We start from the raw sequence: 21,499 nt of genomic DNA, 5'->3' as shown, positions 1-21,499 counted from the left end.
AACAATAGGTTTTAGGGCACAGCTTTTGTCCATTCCCAAGAGCCACCAGAGAGGCTAAAGTGCAAAAACGTTCTTGTAGCCTAGTCCTATAAATGTTTGCTTAGACGAAGGGTCCATCAAGTTTAGGGGAGCTTTCTCCTGAGTAACTGCACCTAGCACGAAAGCTTTGGGGTTGCTTGTGGGATCAGCCTGTTTTATGTCTATACTGTTTCACAAGCACAGCCCCTGCTGTTTTCTGCTTCCCAGCCCCTCTAAGCTTTTGTCTAGCCAAAATGCCCTCCCTAAATTCCTTTCCTTTGCCACTCTCTGGTGCAGCCAGGGTGATGGGTTTTTCCCGGCTCAGTGCTGCAGTCAGCAGGCTTTGCTTAGGCTGCGTCTCTTCCCTCACGGCATGCAAGCAAGCCGGGTGATGACTAATCGTGGCGCATTAGCAAAAACCCCTGCAGCTTTGCATCTTGGGGAGGAAGACTCCATCGATTGGGGAGCTTTTATCCAGAAAGGCAGCCTGTGTTGCACACAGCTGGAGACTCCCGCCCCCCAGCATCTCCCCACTTCCCTTCCTCTCGGGAGTGAAGGGATAAAACACAGATTTCAAAGTTTAGTGGAACCCACTGTCTAACTCCCCCTTTGTGAAACTCAGGACAGTTTCTTCTGAAGATTTGTGGTGTCTTTGTGTAAAATCAAAACTGGTTGTTTACAGAATAAAAGAGTTCTTGGGACCTAAATGATTAAGGCCCAAAATATCTTAAAAGACAACAATATGTTAAGACAAACACCATCCTGTGTGTTAAGATCAGCAAAGATGTTCAGGTGGTAGTGGCGTGTAAGAGGACATTCTCTGCAGCAGCCCCACAAGTGTGGGGTTCTCTTCCTAAAGAGGTGCATCTGATGTCCTCGTTGTAGGGCTATTCCTGTATGCTGACGACCTAACTCTTTACCCATCCTTTGATGGCTGAGTTACATATTTTAGAGATTACCTTTATTCTCTGCTTCTAAATTGTATTTCAGGTGTTGTGTTATACGTTACCTTTATCTGCTCTTCAGTTGTAGCATCTCGGAGCTGTTCTAACCTGCCCTGGGATCTTATGGTGAAGAGTGGATAACATATCCTACAAATAAATAAACAAACACAGTTCAGGGACACATTCCAACCAGGCAAAGGTGCTCAATGAAAGCCTGGAGCAGGGCCAGTGACCTGTGGAAGAGACAGGACCGAAGGAAAATCCCAGGGGCCAGATAGAGATCTGGAGGGCCGCATTTGACTCTTGAGAAGTAGTGGACCATTAGAAGAGCAGCCTGGATCAGGCCAGATGACCATCTAGTCCAGCATCCTATAATAATGATGATAATAATAATAATAATAATAATAATAATAATAATAATAATAATTTATTATTTATACCCCACCCATCTGGCTGGGCTTCGCCAGCCACTCTAGGCGGCTTCCAACAAAATATTAAAATACAGTAATACATCAAACATTAAAAGCTTCCCTAAACAGGGTTGCCTTCAGATGTCTTCTAAAAGTTTGGTAGTTGTTGTTCTTTGACATCTGGTGGGAGGGCGTTCCACAGGGCGGGCGCCACTACTGAGAAGGCCCTCTGCCTGGTTCCCTGTAGCTTTGCTTCTCACAATGAGGGAACTGCCAGAAGGCCCTCGGAGCTGGAACTCAGTGTCCGGACAGAACGATGGGGCTGGAGATGCTCCTTCAGGTATACAGGACCGAGGCCGTTCAGGGCTTTAAAGGTCAGCACCAACACTTTGAATTGTGCTTGGAAATGTACTGGGAGCCAATGTATGTGGTCTCGGCGACCACCCCCAGTCACCAGTCTAGCTGCCGCATTCTGGATTAGTTGTAGTTTCCGGGTCACCTTCAAAGGTAGCCTCACATAGAGTGCATTGCAGTAGTCCAAGCGAGAGATAACCAGAGCATGCACCACTCTGTTGAGACAGTCTGCGGGCTGGACCCAAGCACAAGAGCCTTCTCCCCACTTCTGATTCCCAGCACCTGGTATTCAGAAGCACACTGCCTCTAACTGTGTAGGAAAGAGCATAGCCACTGATAGACTTAGCCTCCCTGAATTTGCCCAGTCCTCTTTTAAAGCTATCTAAGTTGATGGTCATTACTGCGTCCAGCAGGAGCCAGTTCCACAGGTTAACTCTGCAGCACTGCATGTAGAAGTACTTGCTCCTGTGCCAATTGTAGAAACTTGGCGCAAAGCTGCAGAGGCATCCTGGGGCAATTTGCCTGCCACATGGTTCCATTTCCTCTGCTCCCTTTCGCCCCTTCTCCTTGCTCATTCTCATCCCTGAGCGCAATTCAGAATTATCATCTGATTGTTCATTGATTTGTTAATGGCCGTGACAATTGTTCCCTGTCTCTCTGAATAGGGCTGGGAGGAGATTTCGGTGTATCCATTTTGTATGTGGAATTTGTCATTCTCCAAAAGATGACCAGCTGCTATAAGCCAAAGTCTAGTTCAGGCCCAAAAACAGGACCAGGCTGGAGAGAGGGAGATGAGTTTTATGGGGCTGTGGGGATGAAGGCCAGCCAGCTGGGACAAAAGAAAGCATTTTTTAAAAATCTGTTCCTTTTTAAGATGTATAAACCGTGCTTTCGTCCACATATGGATTCCAGGGTGGCCTACATAAAAATAGAAATATCCCTACATAGAAATATTTCACATTCCTGAACAGGAAGATGAAATCCATCAGCCCTAAATAAAAGGGGGGAGTCATGTTCTGATCCTGCCATACATACCCCATTGTTAGAAGGACCTTGTTATCCATTGTGTTCACACCACACCTTGTCCTTTATGGACTCACCCAAGGAACAAGTTAGGAGCCCATCTTTGAAGGAGGCTGTGCCTGCAGGAAGAACTGTGAGGAAAGAGACTCCATCTGGCAAGGCCTCCTTCCTCCTGCCTTGCTCCACCCTCTAGTCTCTGCTTCTCAATTTGTATTTTATTATTTCATGTACTGTGGCTTGCCGTTGTTTTACAGATTATAGTTTAGAAATTATTTATTGTAACTGTTAAGGGTGAATTTCTGTAACTTTTATATGCTGTTATTATTTCATACTACTCTAATGATTGTTGAATGCTACTTTTTGATGTAGATTGCTTGTTTTAAAGTTTTGTATTATTATCACATTTTTGTATTGCATTAGATTGTTATAAGATGTACATTTTTTGTTTCTTCAGCTTGTAAACCGCCTTGAGTATTGTAAGATAGAAAGACGGTATACAATTTTTTTAAAAAAATGTTGATGCAATATTAAATCCAAATATTGAAAATAATGAATTATTGAATATTAAACCAGAGGCTGTACAAGCACCTGAAACAAGTCTCTGCAAATAAAAGCATCTTACCAAATAGGAAAAGCTTTATGGTTTGAAATCTAGGCATCCCCAAATGCACCTTGCTATAACCCATGTTTGTGCTAACCCCAAAATCCTTTCCCTCCCCCTTTTTATATCTCTCGCTCTTTCCCCAGCTGGAGTGACAGCCAACGTCACCGCCAAGACCTGCGGTTCCATGGCTATGTCCCTGCCAGGAAGCAGAAGACCCTCAACGGGATCCCGGAGGTGAATATCACGAACCCTTCCTCTCTACATGGCGGAATGGGACTTCCGGCAGCATCCCTGCTGGTTCACAGCAAAGGAACCGTTCTCACCCCCCACCCCCAGCCTTGCCCATGCTGCTTTCCTAGAGCGAAGAGAGAGCCTGGGTGCTCTCCAGAGATATGGAAGGAGCCTCTTCTCCTTCCATGTGCTTCGCAAATGTACAGGATTATGAATGCCGCACAGTGCCTTGTGGGGACTGCAGAGCTGCTAGGAAGGAGGGACAGGTTGTTTCTTGTGGCTGCCGTAATCCAAAATTGCATGCCTGTTGACCACACCTTGGCACAACATTTGCATGCCTCCTCGCCTGTTGTGCATGTGTGAACCGCTCCATCACAATAACTGGACCTGGAATCCCACACTTCAGTTCTGGGTAGCCAAAGGCAGTCTTTGGGGCGACTGCTTCCTCAGCAGCAGGGGGGTGGTCTGTTGGCCCTGGCGGCTTGCCCTTTGCTGCGTTTCTTCCTGTCCCTTAGTGTGTTTTCATACATCTGAGGTCCCTGCCATTCCCATTTGCGAAGGCACCTCCTGAGAACAGGGCTGCCGGGCTCTTCGATAGGCTCTGCTCCTGCGCCTTTAAGGCAAGCCTGTGCAGCTTGCGGTGAGCCAAGCCAAGCGCAGCTCTCCTGTCACGCTCAGTGACCTGTCAGGTCCTGCCAGCCACAAGAGCAACGCTTGTTTTTGTTTGAAAATGCCAGCCCTGTCCGGGGAGAGCAGAGCAATGCTGAGGTGTTGTCAGACGCCTGAGTTCCTGGGTTCTTTCTCAGGAACGGAAGCATGTGTGTTAATATGGATGGGAGTGAGGAGAGGCTGTGCCGACCATTTTCACTTGCTGAAAAGGACTAGGAATTGTCCACCCCTGGGCAAGATGCCATGGATCTAAAGTACAAGGAGACAGGTTTAGGCGAAACGTGCTAGCAAGCTGCCTGTGGTGCTGTGGAATGTCAAAACAGAGACATGTCAAGCACTTTCAAGAAGGACACTGACAAACTGGAAGGTGTCCAGAGGAGGGCAACCAAAATGGTCAAAGGCCTGGAAACGATGCCTTATGAGGAACGGCTAAGGGAGCTGGGCATGTTTAGCCTGGAGAAGAGGAGGTTAAGGGGTGATATGATAGCCATGTTCAAATATATAAAAGGATGTCACATAGAGGAGGGAGAAAGGTTGTTTTCTGCTGCTCCAGAGAAGCGGACACGCAGCAATGGATCCAAACTACAAGAAAGAAGATTCCACCTAAACATTAGGAAGAACTTCCTGACAGTAAGAGCTGTTTGACAGTGGAATTTGCTGCCAAGGAGTGTGGTGGAGTCTCCTTCTTTGGAGGTCTTTAAGCAGAGGCTTGACAACCATATGTCAGGAGTGCTCTGATGGTGTTTCCTGCTTGGCAGGGGGTTGGACTCGATGGCCCTTGTGGTCTCTCCCAACTCTATGATTCTATGATTCTATGACTTAGTACCTAGTGCACTCAGATAGGAGTGTCCTTTCCAACCCTTTGATTATATGACTCCTTATCATAGTTTAAATTTTTATTTACAGTGTTTCTATACAGTGGACGCTCGGGTTGCGAACGTGATCTGTGCCGGATGCACGTTCGCAACCCGCAGCGACACATCTGTGCTTCTGCGCATGTGCAAAGTTCGATTTAGCGCTTCTGTGCATGTGCGACCTCCGAAACCCGGAAGTAACCTGTTCCGGTACTTCCGGGTTTCGGAGCGTCCGTAACCTGAAAAAACGCAGCCTGAAGTGTCTGTAACCTGAGGTATGACTGTACTATCCATGAGCAATAAGTTCCCTGGGCAGATTACAACTTTAAAGATGTAGAATCATGAGATTGTAGATTTGGAAGGGGTCCCAGGGGTCATCTGGCCTAACCCCCTGCAATGCACGAATAGATGTACAGGTGCAGATGTAGAAATACAGCACGAGGGCAAAGTCAAAAGCAAATTAAGACAACATTATTATATATACAATGGAATCTCGGTTATCGAACGTAATCCGTTCTGAAAGTCCATTCGACTTCCGAAATGTTCGGAAACCGAGGACCAAAGGTCTGTCAGTAAGTTCAATGGGGAAAATTGAGAAACGCACCTCGGAAGCCGTTCAACTTCTGAGGTGCATTCGAAAACAGAAGCATTCCCTTCCGAAACGTTTGGCAGCCGAGACATTCAAAAACCAAGGTTTGACTGTGTGTGTATAGTCAATTAATACATGTTCCCTTGCAAGCATCTCTCCTACCTTTTCCTATCCATCTATCTAGAATGTTGCTTAAAGGTCTCTGCCGCCTCTCGTCACCCCAAAGGCAGCCTGGACCTAAGGATGATACTGTATTTTTCCGTGTATAAGACTAGGTTTTTTTCCTTTTAAAAATGTCAGAAATTGGGGGGCGTCTTATACACGGATAGTGCCAAGGGTGGGTTGGCAATTGGTGAGTCCCCCAAAATAGGTGGCGTCTTATACATGGAGGCGTCTTATAGACGGAAAAATACGGTACTTTCCAGCACTTCCCCTCTAGTGCTTATGACCAGATGCTTTTTCCTGGGCTCTGAGTTCCATGAAAGTGACGGGGTGCTCCTGCTGGGGGCTTGCAGCCTTTGCTATTGCTTCACTAACCTGTTTGCAGAGAGAGCTTTTGCCACGTTCCATTTTGAACCCCGCCTGTTTGTTCTTGTCGTTTGTTTTGTTCTGTTCTGTCCTGTTTTGTTTTTTTCTTCTTCCTGTATTCGTGTTTTCCTTTGGTGGTGTTTTTTTTCTTTCTTTGTTTTAAGCCGTGAGTTTTACGGAAGGAGTGGCTTTGCCTCGTTCTTTAAGTCTGCAACGGCCCCTGCCACTCCGACTGAGAAACAGCCTCTTCTTCCTGCCTCCAGGCGTCCCTCTCCGCCAGTGAGCATGCGGGACACATATGGCACCTCCTCGCTCAGCAGCAGCAGCAACTCCGGCTCCTGTAAGGGCAGCGACAGCAGCCCCACCCCAAGGTAACCCTTGGCTCCTGGAAGGGCAGCAGCAGCACACACACACACACACACACACACACACACACACACACCACAAGCATCCAACATAAGAGAGAGAATTGCCTTGCCAACCCAGCAGTGGCCTGCTAAATATTATTATTATTATTATTATTATTATTATACCCTGCCCATTGGCTGGGTTTCCCCAGCCACTCTGGGTGGCTTCCAACAAATTATTAAAAGACAGTAATGCATCAAACATTAAAAGCTTCCCTAAACAGGACTGCCTTCAGATGTCTTCTAAAAGTCTGGTAGTTATATTTCTCTTTGACATCTGGTGGGAGGGTGTTCCACAGGGCGGGTGCCACCACCAAGAAGGCCCTCTGCCTGGTTCCCTGTAACTTGGCTTCTCGCAGTGAGGGAACCGCCAGAAGCCCCCTGGCGCTGGACCTCAGTGTCTGGGCTGAATGATGGGGGTGGAGATGCTCCTTCAGGTATACTGAACTGAGGCCATTTAGGGCTTTAAAGGTCAGCACCAATACTTTGATTTGCACTCGGAAACGTACTGGGAGCCAGTGTAGGTCTTTCAAGACCGGTGTTATGTGGTCTTGGCAGCCGCCCCCAGTCACCAGTCTAGCTGCCGCATTCTGGATTAGTTGTAGTTTCCGGGTCACCTTCAAAGGTAGCCCCACATAGAGCGCATTGCAGTAGTCCAAGTGAGAGATAACCAGAGCATGCACCACTCTGATGAGACAGTCCACGGGCAGGTAGGGTCTCAGCCTGTCTACCAGATGGAGCTGGTAGACAGCCGCCCTGGACACAGAATTGACCTGCGCCTCCATGGACAGCTGTGAGTCCAAAATGACTCCCAGGCTGCACACCTGGTCCTTCTGGGGCACAGTTACCCCATTCAGGACCAGGGAGTCCCCCACACCTACCCACTCCCTGTCCCCCCAAAACAGTACTTCTGTTTTTAATAATAATAATAATTTTTTATTTATACCCCACCCTTCCCGGTTCAGAAAACCAGGCTCAGGGCGGCTAACAACAAATTTAAAACACTTAATTGTGATACAACAAAAAACAGCATAAAATACAGTATAAAAGCATGAATAACAATAAATTCAAAGTTCTAAAATCAATTTAGTGGAAAATCCACGCAATAAACATTAGATGATCACCAGGCCTAGCTGGCTAAATTAGTCCTCTTTGGACCAGAAAGGAGGGCAGGGGAGAATTAGCCTCTAGGATAGCTGCAAGCTGAGCAAGATAGAGACATCATTGTTGCACATTAGTCCACAGCACCTGGTAGTCCGGGAGTATACCGCCTCTGAATATGGAGGGTTCTGCTCAGCTTGGTCTTTGCCAACCTGGCAGCCTCCACATGTTTTGAACTACAACTCCCATCAGCCTAGGCTGATGGGAGTTGTAGTCCCAAAGGATGATCAAGGGTCTGGAAACCAAGCCGTATGACGAATGGTTGAAGGATCTGGATATGCCTAGCCTGGAAAAGAGGAGAGATGTGATGGCCATCTCCAAACACCTGTGAAGGTCTGTCACGTGGAAGCTGGAGCAAGCATGTTTTCTCCCGCTCTGGAGGGTAGGACTCCAACCAATGGATTCAAGTTGCAAGAAAGGAGATTCTGACTCAACATCAGGAAGGTAGATAGATAAGATAAAACTTCATTCGCATTAGCCAATGGCCATAGCAACAGTAAAACATTACAGTATATGCAGAAAAGGAAATTTGATATAAAAGCGCAATTTAAAGTCCTGAATCAGCAGACAGTTAGTGGCCCTTATTCTGATTGCCCCTGCTATGAACCTAGCAACCTTTGCTGTTATCTGCTCATTTTGATCTGATAGAAGGAAGCACATTGCGGCAGTGGTTGAGTGCCCTGGGATGGTTAGTACGAGTGGGGTGATGATCTTTTTCCTCAGGTCTTTGTAGAGAGTACAGGACAGGAGGACGTGTGCCGCGGTTTCAGTGCTGCCATCTCCACAGGGGCAAAGACGTTTCTCAGGCGGGATCTTTTGGAATCGACCCTCAAGTACCGCAGATGGCAAAAACATCCAGTCTTGCAAGTGTAGAAGCACGTCTGCATTTTGGGATAATAGGTTTGTGCAGATATGGGGCCAGAGAATCAAAATGGAGAGGTGGAAAATGAACATACCAAGGGCAGAATTTCCTTAGAGTAGCCAGGTTTTTCTGAAACATCAAGAAGAACTTTCTGGCAGTAAGAGCTGTTCAACAGTGGAATGGAGTCCTTCAGAAGGTTCATTGGAGGTTTTCAAGCAGAGGTTGTATTGCAGGGGGTTGGACTAGATGGCCCTTGGGGTCCCTTCCAACTGTGATTCCATGAAAACATTTGAAGGGCACCCTTCTGGCAAAGGCTAATTTAGCCGTTCTGGCTAATAGGTAAAGGTAAAGGTACCCCTGCCCGTTCGGGCCAGTCTTGCCAGACTCTAGGGTTGTGCGCTCATCTCACTCTAGAGGCCGAGAGCCAGCGCTGTCCGCAGACATTTCCGGGTCACGTGGCCAGCGTGACAAGCTGCATCTGGCGAGCCAGCGCAGCACACGGAAAGCCGTTTACCTTCCCACTGGTAAGCGGTCCCTATTTATCTACTTGCACCCGGGGGTGCTTTCGAACTGCTAGGTGGGCAGGCGCTGGGACCGAACGACGGGAGCGCACCCCGCCGCGGGGATTCGAACCGCCGACCATACGATCGGCAAGTCCTAGGCGCTGAGGTTTTACCCACAGCGCCACCCGCGTCCCTGTGGCTAATAGCCATCACCTAACCTCAAGATGTCCAATATAACTGGGGAAATGTAATTGATTAGTCCAATCCTAACCTGGCACCAGTGATCCAGGTGGGCTGCTAAATAATGGCAGATTTAACTCCTAATGCAGGTTAACTAAGGCTGTTCTGCAGCACAGAAGAGTGGCTAGGAAGCAACTGGAGGGTAGTCTGCCTGTACTCTTTTATTGCGTGCTTATGAGTGGAAGGAACTACCATATTTTTCGCTCTATAAGACGCACCAGACCACAAGATGCACCTAGTTTTTGGAGGAGGAAAACAAGGAAGAAAAAAAAATTCTCAGAAGCCAGAACAGCAAGAGGGATCGCTATGCAGTGAAAGCAGCAATCCCTCTTGCTGTTCTGGCTTCTGGGATAGGTGCACAGCCTGCATTCACTCCATAAGACGCACACACATTTCCCCTTACTTTTTAGGAGGGAAAAAGTGAGTCTTATAGAGCAAAAAATACGGTACATGTCTAACTATATTTGTAAGCAACTGTGAATATGAATTCAGCTGCTGATAATAAGGCTGGACCTGTGAATGAACCCCAAATAAATAAATAAACCCCATAAAAAGGGGTTGGATTCTGTCTTTAAAAGTAGCTGTTTCAAAAGAGCAGTACTGCAGTATGTGCAGACTAATTCTGAACTCAGTTGAAATGAGGGCAGTTACACACTGCTAAAACTGGGGCATAACGTATGTCCCTTGATACAGGGTTTCAGAAGTGATCAAATTCACCATTAGTGTGGAAGGGCAAGAAAGTTGCCAACAGATTTCATAGATAGATAGATAGATAGATAGATAGATAGATAGATAGATATCGCAATTGCCCTTATGCACCTGTCCTTTGCATACAACCTATGTATTGACCTGGGATTAAAATATAAATAAATACGGATTGTATTTCAGGAACCTTAAAAATTAAGTCCAATGTTGCAATAGTAAAAAGGAAAGGAAAGGAAAGGAAAAGGATCCATTCAACAGAAACTTTGTGAAGGTCACCAGTTATTGCAGCTGCAAATGGAATAGTGCTCTAAGGATGTACTTTCACGTTATACATTTTTGGCAGTGTCCTGTCCTTAGCTCCTGCTTCTCCCATCTATAACATTCAGCCCAGCCTACCTGACGTCATGATGATGTGTGTCCTCCCTGCCATCACATTCCCTGCTCCGCATCATTGGCAGGACCAGGGAGCCACGCATAAGCATATATATCGTATTTTTAGCTCTGTAGGACGCACTTTTCCCCCTCCAAAAATTAAGGGGAAATGTGTGTGTGTCTTATGGAGCGAATGCAGGCTCCTTGGCTTCAGCGATAGCAACGCAAAGCCTCCAAAGCGCAGAGGGACTGCTCCCTCTGCGCTCCGGAGGCTTCGCGTTGCTTTCGCTGAAGCCAGGAGAGTCTATCCCTGAAGCCTGGAGAGTGAGAGGGGTCGGTGCGCACTGACCCCTCTCGTTTTCCAGGCTTCAGCGAAAAGAACCTGAACCCTGCGGCTTCGGGTTCCTTTTGCTGAAACCAGGAGAGCAAGACTCTCCTGGCTTCAGCAGAGAGGGAGAGCTGCGCAGCGCCCCTTCAGCGAAGCGGGAGGAGAAATGGAAGGGGCTCCATTTCTCCTGCCACTTCACTGAAGGGGTGCTGAGCAGAGAGGGGGAGAATATTTTTTTTCTTGTTCTCCCCCTCTAAAACAAGGTGCGTCCTATGGTCGGGTGCATCCTATAGAGCGAAAAATACGTTATATGTTTTTATAAGCCTGCAATCTTTGTAACATATATTTCCACTGCAAGTTCGTAACATTGGACTTGATCCCATTTAATAATAATAATAATAACCTATAATATTGAATCAGATTCAGTAGTACTGGGGCCATCCTTCTTGGGAGTCCGGGCCTCATTCCCAGTACAGTTCTGAAAGGCTAAACTCTCATCTTACCAAAAGGGTCCTCTGCTGCCATTACGTTTGAAGGCAATCCTTTTGAGCTCTCTGGGAAGGAAGGAGGAGGTGTGAACTGGCACAGAGATGGACCAAATTAAGGAAGATAGGCCAGGTCCCAGATTCCTAACTCTACACTCAGGATTACACATAGACTTCTCCAGGTTTTGTAGTGGGAAGAGGATGGCAAAGACTTGTGCTGCTTTCCTAATTTCTCTTTCTTTATCAATGTAGACACTGAGCATTTAGGAAGCAAGTATAAATGTGGACAGGAAATCTAGAGACAGCATCAGTCCCGCACTCCAATGTTCTTGAAAGCTGCCGATCAGCCGGGAAACTTTTAGCCACCTGTTCAAACCAGGCTTAAACTCATCCTCTGCCCTTTCACTGGCTGTATTCAAAACTGCCAGGACACTGCCAGGCAGGCAAGACACTGGCTTCAACCCTGACAGTAGCAGATAGATGAGGTCCACATTCCAACATCCCTATTAAGCAAGCCCTTTTGAATAATTAAGGGATGCGGGTGGCGCTGTGGGTTAAACCACAGAGCCTAGGACTTGCCCATCAGAAGGTCGGCGGTTTGAATCCCCACAACGGGGTGAGCTCCTGTTGCTCAGTCCCAGCTCCTGCCAACCTAGCAGTTCGAAAGCACGTCAACATGCAAGTAGATAAATAGGTACCACTCCGGCGAGAAGGGAAACGGCATTTCCGTGCGCTGCTCTGGTTCGCCAGAGGCGGCTTAGTCATGCTGGCCACATGACCCAGAAGCTGGACCAATAAAGCGAGATGAGCACCGCAACCCCAGAGTCGGCCACGACTGGACCTAATGGTCAGGGGTCCCTTTACCTTTACCTTTGAATAATTAAGCTGCACAAAACCCAACTTAATTATTTACTTTAGACATTTCTAACCTGCCCTGGGGAGAAAATTTCTTTGAAAGGTGGAGGTAGAAATGTCTAAAATAAACCAATTAAAATGTAGGCTTTTGTACAGCTTGACAGCTAAGTACTCATCATGGAATCAATATACACGTAATAAAGCAATCATACAATTCAAAAACCAACAGTAGACTAATGCAGGTTACTGTTAAAAAATCAAGGATATAAAACATCATGGTTAAAATGCCAGGGCAAGGTGGGGAGAGAGAGGAAACAGACACACTTCTCTGGGCAAAACATTTTAACACTGGAAAAAAGAAACTTCCCCTCATTGACACTGATAGGATCAGGGCCCCTGCCACTGCCTAAGCTCTGGGGAGCTGTTTTTTTGTGGGGGTTTTCTACAGCAGAATATTACTGTACAACAAATTTATTTTTAACTTATTTTAGCTATGTATTTATGATCCCCCATTACTCCCCAAAGGCCGAAAGCTAACCAAGATCAGTGGTTATGGATAAATACAGAAAGGGTGCTGGGTACTGCAAAGTACTAGGGTTTGGCAAATCGACACAATGCCAAGGGTCTTGCAAGCGTAAAGAAGCGTCTTTCGTCTTAAATGTCTGTCTGATTTCCCCCTCTGCTGCTCTTCTCTGTTTCTTCATTTGCTACAGTCATTAGTCTGCTATATCTCCACATTACTCCATCCTGGGCAAGAGGCAGCGCTAAAGCATCCTTTGCACAGGGTCATTGCTCTCCTCTGTTCTTGCTTGGCTTTGGAAGAGAAATCTGGAGAAAGGAGCAGAAAAATCTGAGCTCGAAACGTGCGCAGCTACCGTATTATTCGCTCCATAAGATGCACTTTTTCCCTCTTAAAATCTAAGGGGAAATGTCTGTGCGTCTTATGGAGTGAATGTGTGGTCCCTGGGGCTGGGGGGGGGGGGACCCAGGCTTCCCCTGCCAGCCCCGACCTGTTCTTTGGGGCTGGCGGTGGGGGAAAACGCTTCTGGAGTTAGCCCGTGAAGCCTCCACAGGGCAGCGGGGAGCCTTCATCCCGCTGCCCTGGGGAGGCTTCGCGCGGCTATCCCTGGCTTTTGCGGGAGGTGGGGGAAGGGACAGAGCGAGGCTCTCTCACTTCCCCCACCTCCTGCAAAAGCCCCCCCAAAAAGTAGGTGCGCCTTATGGTCAGGTGTGCCTTATGGAGCGAAAAATACGGTAACTTAGCAGTGTCAACATAGGCAGCACTGTCCTGAGTTTCTGAAGCTTAAAAGGTGAACCCCAAGGTGCTTGCAGTCTAATTTTCAGCCGTGGGAGAGAGAACAAGAGAGTGAGTGTGAGAAAGTGAGGAGATGCAATCATGTGCTCTGAACCTTCCACGGACCAGGAAGGGAAATCTCCCTTTGGACCCTGGGCAGTTCCAAGGCACTGATGAACTTTCCTGTCTTTTCAGGCGCCCAGTCAAGTACCTGCTGTGCAGCGACAACCATGGGATCAAGCCCCCGACCCCCGAGCAGTACCTCACCCCCCTCCAGCAGAAGGAGGTCTGCATTCGACACCTCAGGGCCAGGCTGAAAGACACGCACGAGAGGCTGCAGGACAGGTCGGTATTTGGGGGCTCTTGCATCTGGCGTGGAGGAATTTGAGGCTCGGCATTCCCCTGAACATACTAGGCCAGGCAAGCAGCAGTCAGCCTTGCGGGCTGCTCAGAACTGCACTAGGTGGAACTTTTCAGGCACTAATGATAATAAGACTATAATAGCTGGCTTCATGGGAACGACGCACCTTCCTGAGATTTGCTGTGGAAGTGGCTCCTTGCCAGTGCTGAAGATTCAGCTGCAAATTTAGCCAGCTTCATGCGCTTCACCTCAGGCAGCAAACCCTAACCCTTACTCACAGGTAAGTGTGCATAGGATTGCTGCCTAAGAGAAGCAGATAAAGGTAACTTTGCTGAATGTGTACAGTCTACTCACAGAATTTAACTTTCACTCTATATCAGGGGTAGTCAACCTTTTTATACCTATCGCCCACTAATGCATCTTTCTTGATGGTACAATTTCCTTACCGCCCACCAGGGCTCGATGGAAAGAGGACTCAGCTTGTGCAGTAGAATAGAATAGAATAGAATAGAATAGAATAGAATAGAATAGAATAGAATAGAATAGAATTTATTATTTATACTCCACCCATCTGGCTGGGTTTCCCCGGCCACTCTGGGCGGCTTCCAACAAAGTATTAAAATACAGTAGTCTGTTAAACATTAAAAGCTTCCCTAAAGAGGGCTGCCTTCAGATGTCTTCTAAAAGTCTGGTAGTTGTTGTTCTCTTTGATATCTGGTGGGAAGGCGTTCCACAGGGCGGGTGCAACCACTGAGAAGGCCCTCTGCCTGGTTCCCTGTAGCCTCACTTCTCGCAATGAGGGAACCGCCAGAAGGCCCTCGGCGCTGGACCTCAGTGTCCAGGCAGAACGATGGGGGTGAAGACGCACCTTCAGGCATACTGGGCCAAGGCCATTTACAGCTTGAAAGGTCAGCACCAACACTTTGAATTGTGCTTGGAAACATACTGGGAGCCAATGTAGGTCTTTCAAGACTGGTGTTATGTGGTCTCGGCTGCTGCTCCCAGTCACCAGTCTAGCTGCCGCATTCTGGATTAATTGCAGTTTCCGGGTCACCTGCAAAGGTAGCCCCACATAGAGTGCATTGCAGTAGTCGAAACGGGAGATAACCAGAGCATGCACCACTCTGGCGAGACAGTCTGTTGCAGAGCTAGCAAGGGCAGTGACCGTCTGCTTGTCCGTCTGCTACAGGGATGCAGAGATTGACGACCTGAAGACGCAGCTCTCCAGGATGCAGGAGGACTGGATCGAGGAGGAGTGCCACCGCGTGGAGGCCCAGCTGGCGCTGAAGGAGGCCCGGAAGGAGATCAAGCAGCTGAAGCAAGTCATCGACACCGTCAAGAACAACCTGATGGAGAAAGACAAAGGGCTCCAAAAGTACTTTGTGGACATCAACATTCAGAACAAGAAGCTGGAGACCCTGCTGCACTGCATGGAGGTCGCCCAGGACGGGACGGTCAAAGAAGAGGGGGCTGCCGAGTCCGCGGGGGGCTCTCCGGCCCGCTCCCTCACCCGCAGCTCCACCTACACCAAGCTGAGCGACCAAGGAGCCGCCGACAGGAACCTGGGCGGCTCCCAGATCTCAGTGGAAGAAGCGGCCTGTGACAGCGGCTTTGTGGCTGCGGACGACTCCTTGAGCCGGACAGACTTGCTGGACCAGAGCAGCCTCCTGTCTTCAGGGGTGGAGTGCGGCACAGACGACACCTCCCTGCAGACCAACTTCACCCTGGGGTCCCGGGTGCCCACCAGCTCCACGTACGAGAAGCTGATGGGGTCTCAGCACAGCGTTGAGGCCGCGGTTCAGGCCAGCTGCATGCAGGAGCAAGCCATACAGACGGACTTTGTGCAGTATCAGCCAGATCTTGATACCATCCTAGAGAAGGTGATGAAATCCCAGGCTTGCAGCCTGGCCAGCCCCACCTCCGTGTGGGTGTCTGAAATGGAGGAGGCGGCCGAGCCGCGGAGCTTGGAGATCCAGGGCCAGAGCCTTCCTGGGGGGGCCACGGACATGGCAGCTGCTGATCCCAGCTCAGCAGTGTCGATCAGCGCAGTAGAGGAGGGAGAGAACGCTACTGAGCAAGCAGCTTCGCCAAGCCCAGTGGCCAACAGCCCAACCGTGCGCCAGCCTTCTAGCGCCAGCCAGTCGGTGAGCGTCGTGTGCGCCCCAGAAGAAGAAGAAGAAGAAGCTGAACCAGGCCAGGAGCTCGTAGCAGCAGCAGCGGCGGAGCCTCAAACTTACTGGAGCCGCCACTTCATCGTGGATCTCCTGGCTGTGGTGGTGCCGGCAGTGCCTACGGTCGCCTGGCTGTGCCGCTCGCAGAGGAGGCAGGGCCAGCCCATCTACAACATTAGCTCGCTCCTGCGGGGCTGCTGCACGGTCGCCCTGCACTCCATCCGCAAGATCAGCTGCCGCTCCGTCACCAACACCAGCAGCTCCTGCTCCCAGCCATGACCTCCTTCCCCGTTGCGCCGCACACATGCTTCGTCCAGAGAGAGCCAGTTCATGGAAACGACCATAATTTAGCTGACCACTGATTGTACATTTCATCCACGCACTGAGACTTTTTATTTATTTATTTATTGGGGGGGGGGCACCTGGGTGACAGTTCTGACCTGCTGCATCTCGATTTATACAAATGACTTGGGGGAGTTAGCGTTGCCCCTCTTTCTGCAACCCTGGAGGAATTGCAAGGAGCTGGGATTGGGCAGCCGGCCTCCCTGCTGAAGGACCCTCGCGCCATAGGTGCTGTAGCTTGCGGAAGTTGTCCTGTCATTCCACTTCAGGGAAGTTACGAGACTTTTTCCTGATCTCTCTCCTTTCCACAGTAGGCTCTTTCTGGCCATTTTTGCGATCTGCTAGAAAAGCTCCCCGACAACTTGTTTCTTTCTCTTCTGCTTTTTCTACGGCTACTCTAGAAACCACCAGTGTCCCTAATCCTCACTAGGCCACCACCTGTAACCCACTTTTGCTCGCGTTCCCTCACTTACAGGATTTTGCAGCAGTAACAACAGATCCTGCCTGAGCCTTTTGCCGGCTCCCGATGGGAAGAGAAGGGGCACATCACAGTTGCCATGCAGTGACAAGATGTATTCTCACCCACTGCCAGGTTGACTCAGAAGTGAGGAGGGAGTGGATTTCATAGCAATCGATCACCTGCTTTGCATGCAGAAGGCTCAAAATTCATTCCCCAGCACCTCCAGGTGGGACTGGGAGAGACCTCTGCCAGTCAGTGTAGGCAGCACTGGCCTAGATGGACCAGTTATCTGGCTCCATGTGAGATAGCTTCATATGGTCCATGGACCCAGAGACATCGCTTTCCTCCCTTCATCCAGTGACAGGCAAAGGGACCGTCTTGGTTCTTTCATGGGGCACCAAAAAATAAAGCAGAGCCCTTTCCTCCATCTAATGACACAACGCCCATCACCTTCCTGACAGTTTAAAATGGCACGTTCCTTCCTTTGAAATGGGTTACCATTTCCCCAGTCTTACTAAAGGAGTCGGCGCTTGCATTTTCAAGCTCAGTTCACAGTTTGTGTTTCTTCTTCTTCCCAAACAAAAAAAGGGACTTTACCAATTTATAATCCCGCATTCCAACCCTCTCCTGTCGCCCTTTCTGTGACATTGATGCCAGTCATTTTGGCACCTTAAGTATGTCCCCTTCCAATCCACTAGGGGCAGTAGCAGGGCTACTCTTCAGTAGTAGCTTCTGCAGGCAGAGAGGCCAGCGCACATGTGCTGTGCATGCGCCCTGGCACTGGTTGAATACAGTGGTACCTTGGTTTGCATACGTTTTGGATTACAAACATGTCAAACCCAGAAGTGCATGTCCCGGTTTGCAACCTTTTTTTGGATTACAACCCATTTTTTTTTGGATTACGAACAAATTTTTTTGTAGGTCCCATTGGCGAAAGCGCACCTTAGGTTACAACCTGTTTTGGTTTACAAACGGATCTCCGGAATGGATTATGGTTGTAAACCAAGGTACCACTGTACTGGGAGTCTCCTGTTTGTTCTTAATGTTTTCATTACTGCCTGCCTTAGGCGCAAGTCAATGGACATGATCATGGGGGGGGAGGGGTAAGAGACCCTGGATAAATCACTGCTGGTCAGGATAGATAATGCCATGTTGGGTGGCCCAGCGGTCCGAATAAGGAAACTGCCCAATGCTATCCCATGTCCCTGTGGCTTCATTCTGCTCTGCTCTTTTCCCTGCCCCCACTTGCCAGACAGTGATGCCCAATAAATAGTCTGTTATGCCGGATGCGGGTGGCGCTGTGGGTTAAACCACAGAGCCTAGGACTTGCCGATCAGAAGGTTGGCGGTTCAAATCCCCGCGACGGGGTGAGCTCCCGTTGCTCGGTCCCTGCTCCTGCCCACCTAGCAGTTCGAAAGCACATCAAAGTGCAAGTAGATAAATAGGTACCGCTCTGGTGGGAAGGTAAACAGCATTTCCGTGCGCTGCTCTGGTTCGCCAGAAGCGGCTTAGTCATGCTGGCCACATGACCCGGAAACTACGCTGGCTCCCTTGGCCAGTAAAGCGAGATGAGCGCCGCAACCCGAGTCGGCCATGACTGGACCTAATGGTCTGGGGTCCCTTTACCTTTTATGCTGGAGTCATGCAATACAACTCCCTTCCCAACTCAATTTTCTTCCTATTCACCCGCTTCCTTCAGATTCCGTGCCCAAGAATCCCCTAAGAACAGCAGAACCTTTCATCTGGATGTTCCTTTAGCAAACTTCACAAAGAGTCGATCCAAACCAGTATTCTTTAGCCCAGTAGTTTTCAGTCTTTTCACACCCAGGACCCAAACATTTCCCATTATTATTTTTTTACCATAGTGCAACTGCTGCTGTTGTGACCCATCATAGATCAAGCCGTGGCCCAGAAGTCAGTCCCAACCCACCCGTTGAAAAACCAGTGCTTTAACCAACCTCAAACAAATGATGCCCCTCACACCACTAAGATGTGTTGTGCCCCCTTTTCTCTCAAATTCCAGCAACCTGTTTCATGAGCCCACAACTTCTCATTCCTGCCACTGGTGTTCCAATCACCCCCTATGCTTTTTCAAAGCAACCGCTAAGGAACAATGCACACAGACACATTCTTGCTGCTTTTTTTGTCCCATTAGTGACGACTCTCCGCACTCTGAGGAGCAACCAGTAGGAAGAGTGTTCACGTGGGATGGAATGAATGAATGCCTAGATGTCTGATTGTTTTAAGACTCGACATATATTTCCTCTAGGTGGTGTAGGAGCTCCAGGGATGACACACTGTGTAGTACTTACAAACAGGGATTTTTATTGTTAGGATTTAAGACTCAGGCTTGTCTTCAAGTCGTGCCCTCTGCTTTGGGTTTCCTTTTCCTTAATCCCCAGAGTTGGTTGTGGCTACTCAGGGGGAAGGGAAAGGCACTTTGCACTTTCTCAGAGACACTTCATTCGTTCACATTTCCCAGGGCTAACGCTTGGGGAGCTTTGTCTCACGTCAAGCCCTGATCACTAGCACCTAATGCCCCCAGATGGTACTCTACCACGTTCAAAAGTTTGGTTCTCTGATCTGGAAGGCAAGAACTAAACAGGCCGGGCCGGGGAAGCAGACATTTAAAATTTGAGCCTGGGTTCACTTTTGCCTATTTACCCCCAAAGCGTTGCAGAATTACGGAGAGAAAATCCCGCCCTTCTGCCTCCCTCCCCCCCACCTGAGAATGTTAACAGAACGTAGTGGATCACGAATGTTGTGCGAAAACTTCACTTTTGACGACCGCGTTATTGTCACTTCTCCCCATCACGTTCATGACGAGACTTTTCGAACTCTCTTTGGCTCTGACTCCCCCAGCTGGGAACTGAATTTTACGTCGCCCACTTCTTGGAAGCGGCTTCTGGGAAGGGCGGCTGCTGGCCGAGATGCAGAAGAGCCAGATAATATACCTCGCGTAGAGCAACTGGCCGCCCCCCTCGCTCGGGGCAGTAATTAAGGAGTCCTTAATTCGGTTTCTGTCTTGCTTTGCACTATGTTCACTTTTGGCAAACTTGAACCCTACCATGCAAAGGTTATCGGCTGACAGCATCAGGCAGTTGGTTTCCTGTCCGCTAACCAACTCTCCGCAGTGCTGTTGGAAAAGCCCATTTTTCGGAACTGAAGAGGTGAAGGAAGCCGGGATACTGTTCTCCTACCTGGTTGCTTCTTCCATAATTTGTATGAGCTTTGAGAGAAGAAATATAAGCCACAGGTGGCTCAATGGGTCCTTCTGCCTTATTTGAGTTTAAGCTTATGGGTGTTTGGGCGATGCTGTTGGGGGGAACTGGGGTATCTGTCTCTGAATGCCTCTCTCTGCTGCACTTCCAGTCCCAGTTCTGGATTACTGGGATGCCACTGGGTGGGCTGGTTTAAAGGAGTCGATGCGAGCAGAGGCCAGGGGAAGTATTTAGTGAAAAGACTGAGCTCCCTTCTCCTCCTTGCATGGAGACTTTCCCCTTCAGTGCTTGAGGGTCAGTTTCATACAGCCTTAAATTCTATGACTGCTATTTACTCTGTATTAGCAAAACGTCTGTCGTCAGGATAGGTGGGAGGGAGGGCTTGTATATTGCAGATCTCTTTGGGGAGGGCACTCCCGTACAAGATCCCTAATTGGGGGGTGGGGGGACGACAGGTAAGTTTCGCCCTCCCTACAAAGCATCCCTCAAATGCAATGTGATATGTTTCCTTGTAGGAGTGAGCGACAACCATTTATTCATCTGAGAGAAAGAAAGTACTGGGTGCATTCATTGGCGATGGAGCTTAAGATGTTCCTAGTGACCACCAGGCACTAACGAAAGCCTGCCCTGGCTTGCATGGCCCCTTCCTGTGTTTTTGTTTTTCAGTCCTACTAGAATATCCAAGAATCATAGAAGTACAGAGCTGGAAAAGGGAGCCCAGAACTCATCTAAGGAAGTTTTCAATGTTTGAGGTTTTATTGTATTTTCAATATTTTGCTGGGAGCCGCCCAGACTGATTGTGGCAATGCACTCAGACGGGTGGCATAATAATAATAATAATAATAATAATAATAATAATAATAATAATTTATACCCCATCCTCTCCGGCCAGAGCCGGGCTCCGGGCGGCTAACACCAGTAAAATTACAGTAAAAACATAGTAGGGAGGAAAAAAACCAATTTAAAATACAGGTTTAAATGCAATTTAAATAAATTAATTTAAAATTACTACTGTTATTATCATTAAAGCATAAGATGATGGGGAGAAATAAAAATGTGAATGGACAAAAGAAAACTTAAATTTTCCTTCAGGCTTTTAGGCAGAGGCTGGGTGGCCGTCTGTGAGGGATTCTTTAACTGAGATTCCTGCATTGCAGGGAGTTGAACTACATGGCCCTTGGGTTCCCTGCCAGCTCTACAGTTCTATGATTCTATTTTTTAAAAAATGGCCTGTCCATTTCTTGAAACCGTCCATCCTACAATTGATCAAGTTGCCACAAGCCGTTGCAAGGCCGCAGGGCTGGGCAGGGGGGGAAACAGCCAAGCAAACATCGCTGCAAGCTTGGCTGTCCCAGCAATGCTGGGTCTCCGGGTGAGGAGATGAAGGCAATGGCAAGAGCCCTCAGCAGGCCCTGCGGCTCCTTGCTCTCGGGGCACGGCTTCCCTTCCCCCTGGCATGTTCCCTCTGGGTCCAGTCTGGGCAACTGCCCACGGGGGGACAAAAGGCA

General features: G+C 48.7%; 1 protein-coding gene across 3 annotated transcripts in view; it reads left to right on the top strand.

Annotated features, from left to right (window-relative positions):
- SNPH (syntaphilin) overlaps positions 1-20,588 on the top strand; it is a 45,251-nt gene extending 24,663 nt beyond the window's left edge. The window contains exons 3-6 of one of the 3 annotated variants that reach the window (XM_081011253.1): positions 3,497-3,587; positions 6,389-6,595; positions 13,632-13,781; positions 14,987-20,588. In XM_081011253.1, the coding sequence (XP_080867379.1) occupies positions 3,538-3,587; positions 6,389-6,595; positions 13,632-13,781; positions 14,987-16,247 (1,668 nt within the window). In that variant the 5' untranslated portion in view covers positions 3,497-3,537 and the 3' untranslated portion in view covers positions 16,248-20,588. The remainder of the gene's footprint in view (positions 1-3,496; positions 3,588-6,388; positions 6,596-13,631; positions 13,782-14,986) is intronic. The other 2 variants (XM_081011254.1, XM_081011255.1) reach the window with 2 other exon arrangements.
- Positions 20,589-21,499: the final 911 nt, after the last annotated feature.

This window comes from Podarcis pityusensis, assembly GCF_964106645.2.
Source record: "Podarcis pityusensis genome assembly, chromosome: 6".
Lineage (NCBI taxonomy): Eukaryota > Metazoa > Chordata > Lepidosauria > Squamata > Lacertidae > Podarcis > Podarcis pityusensis.
This window is presented reverse-complemented; position numbering and strand designations above follow the sequence as displayed.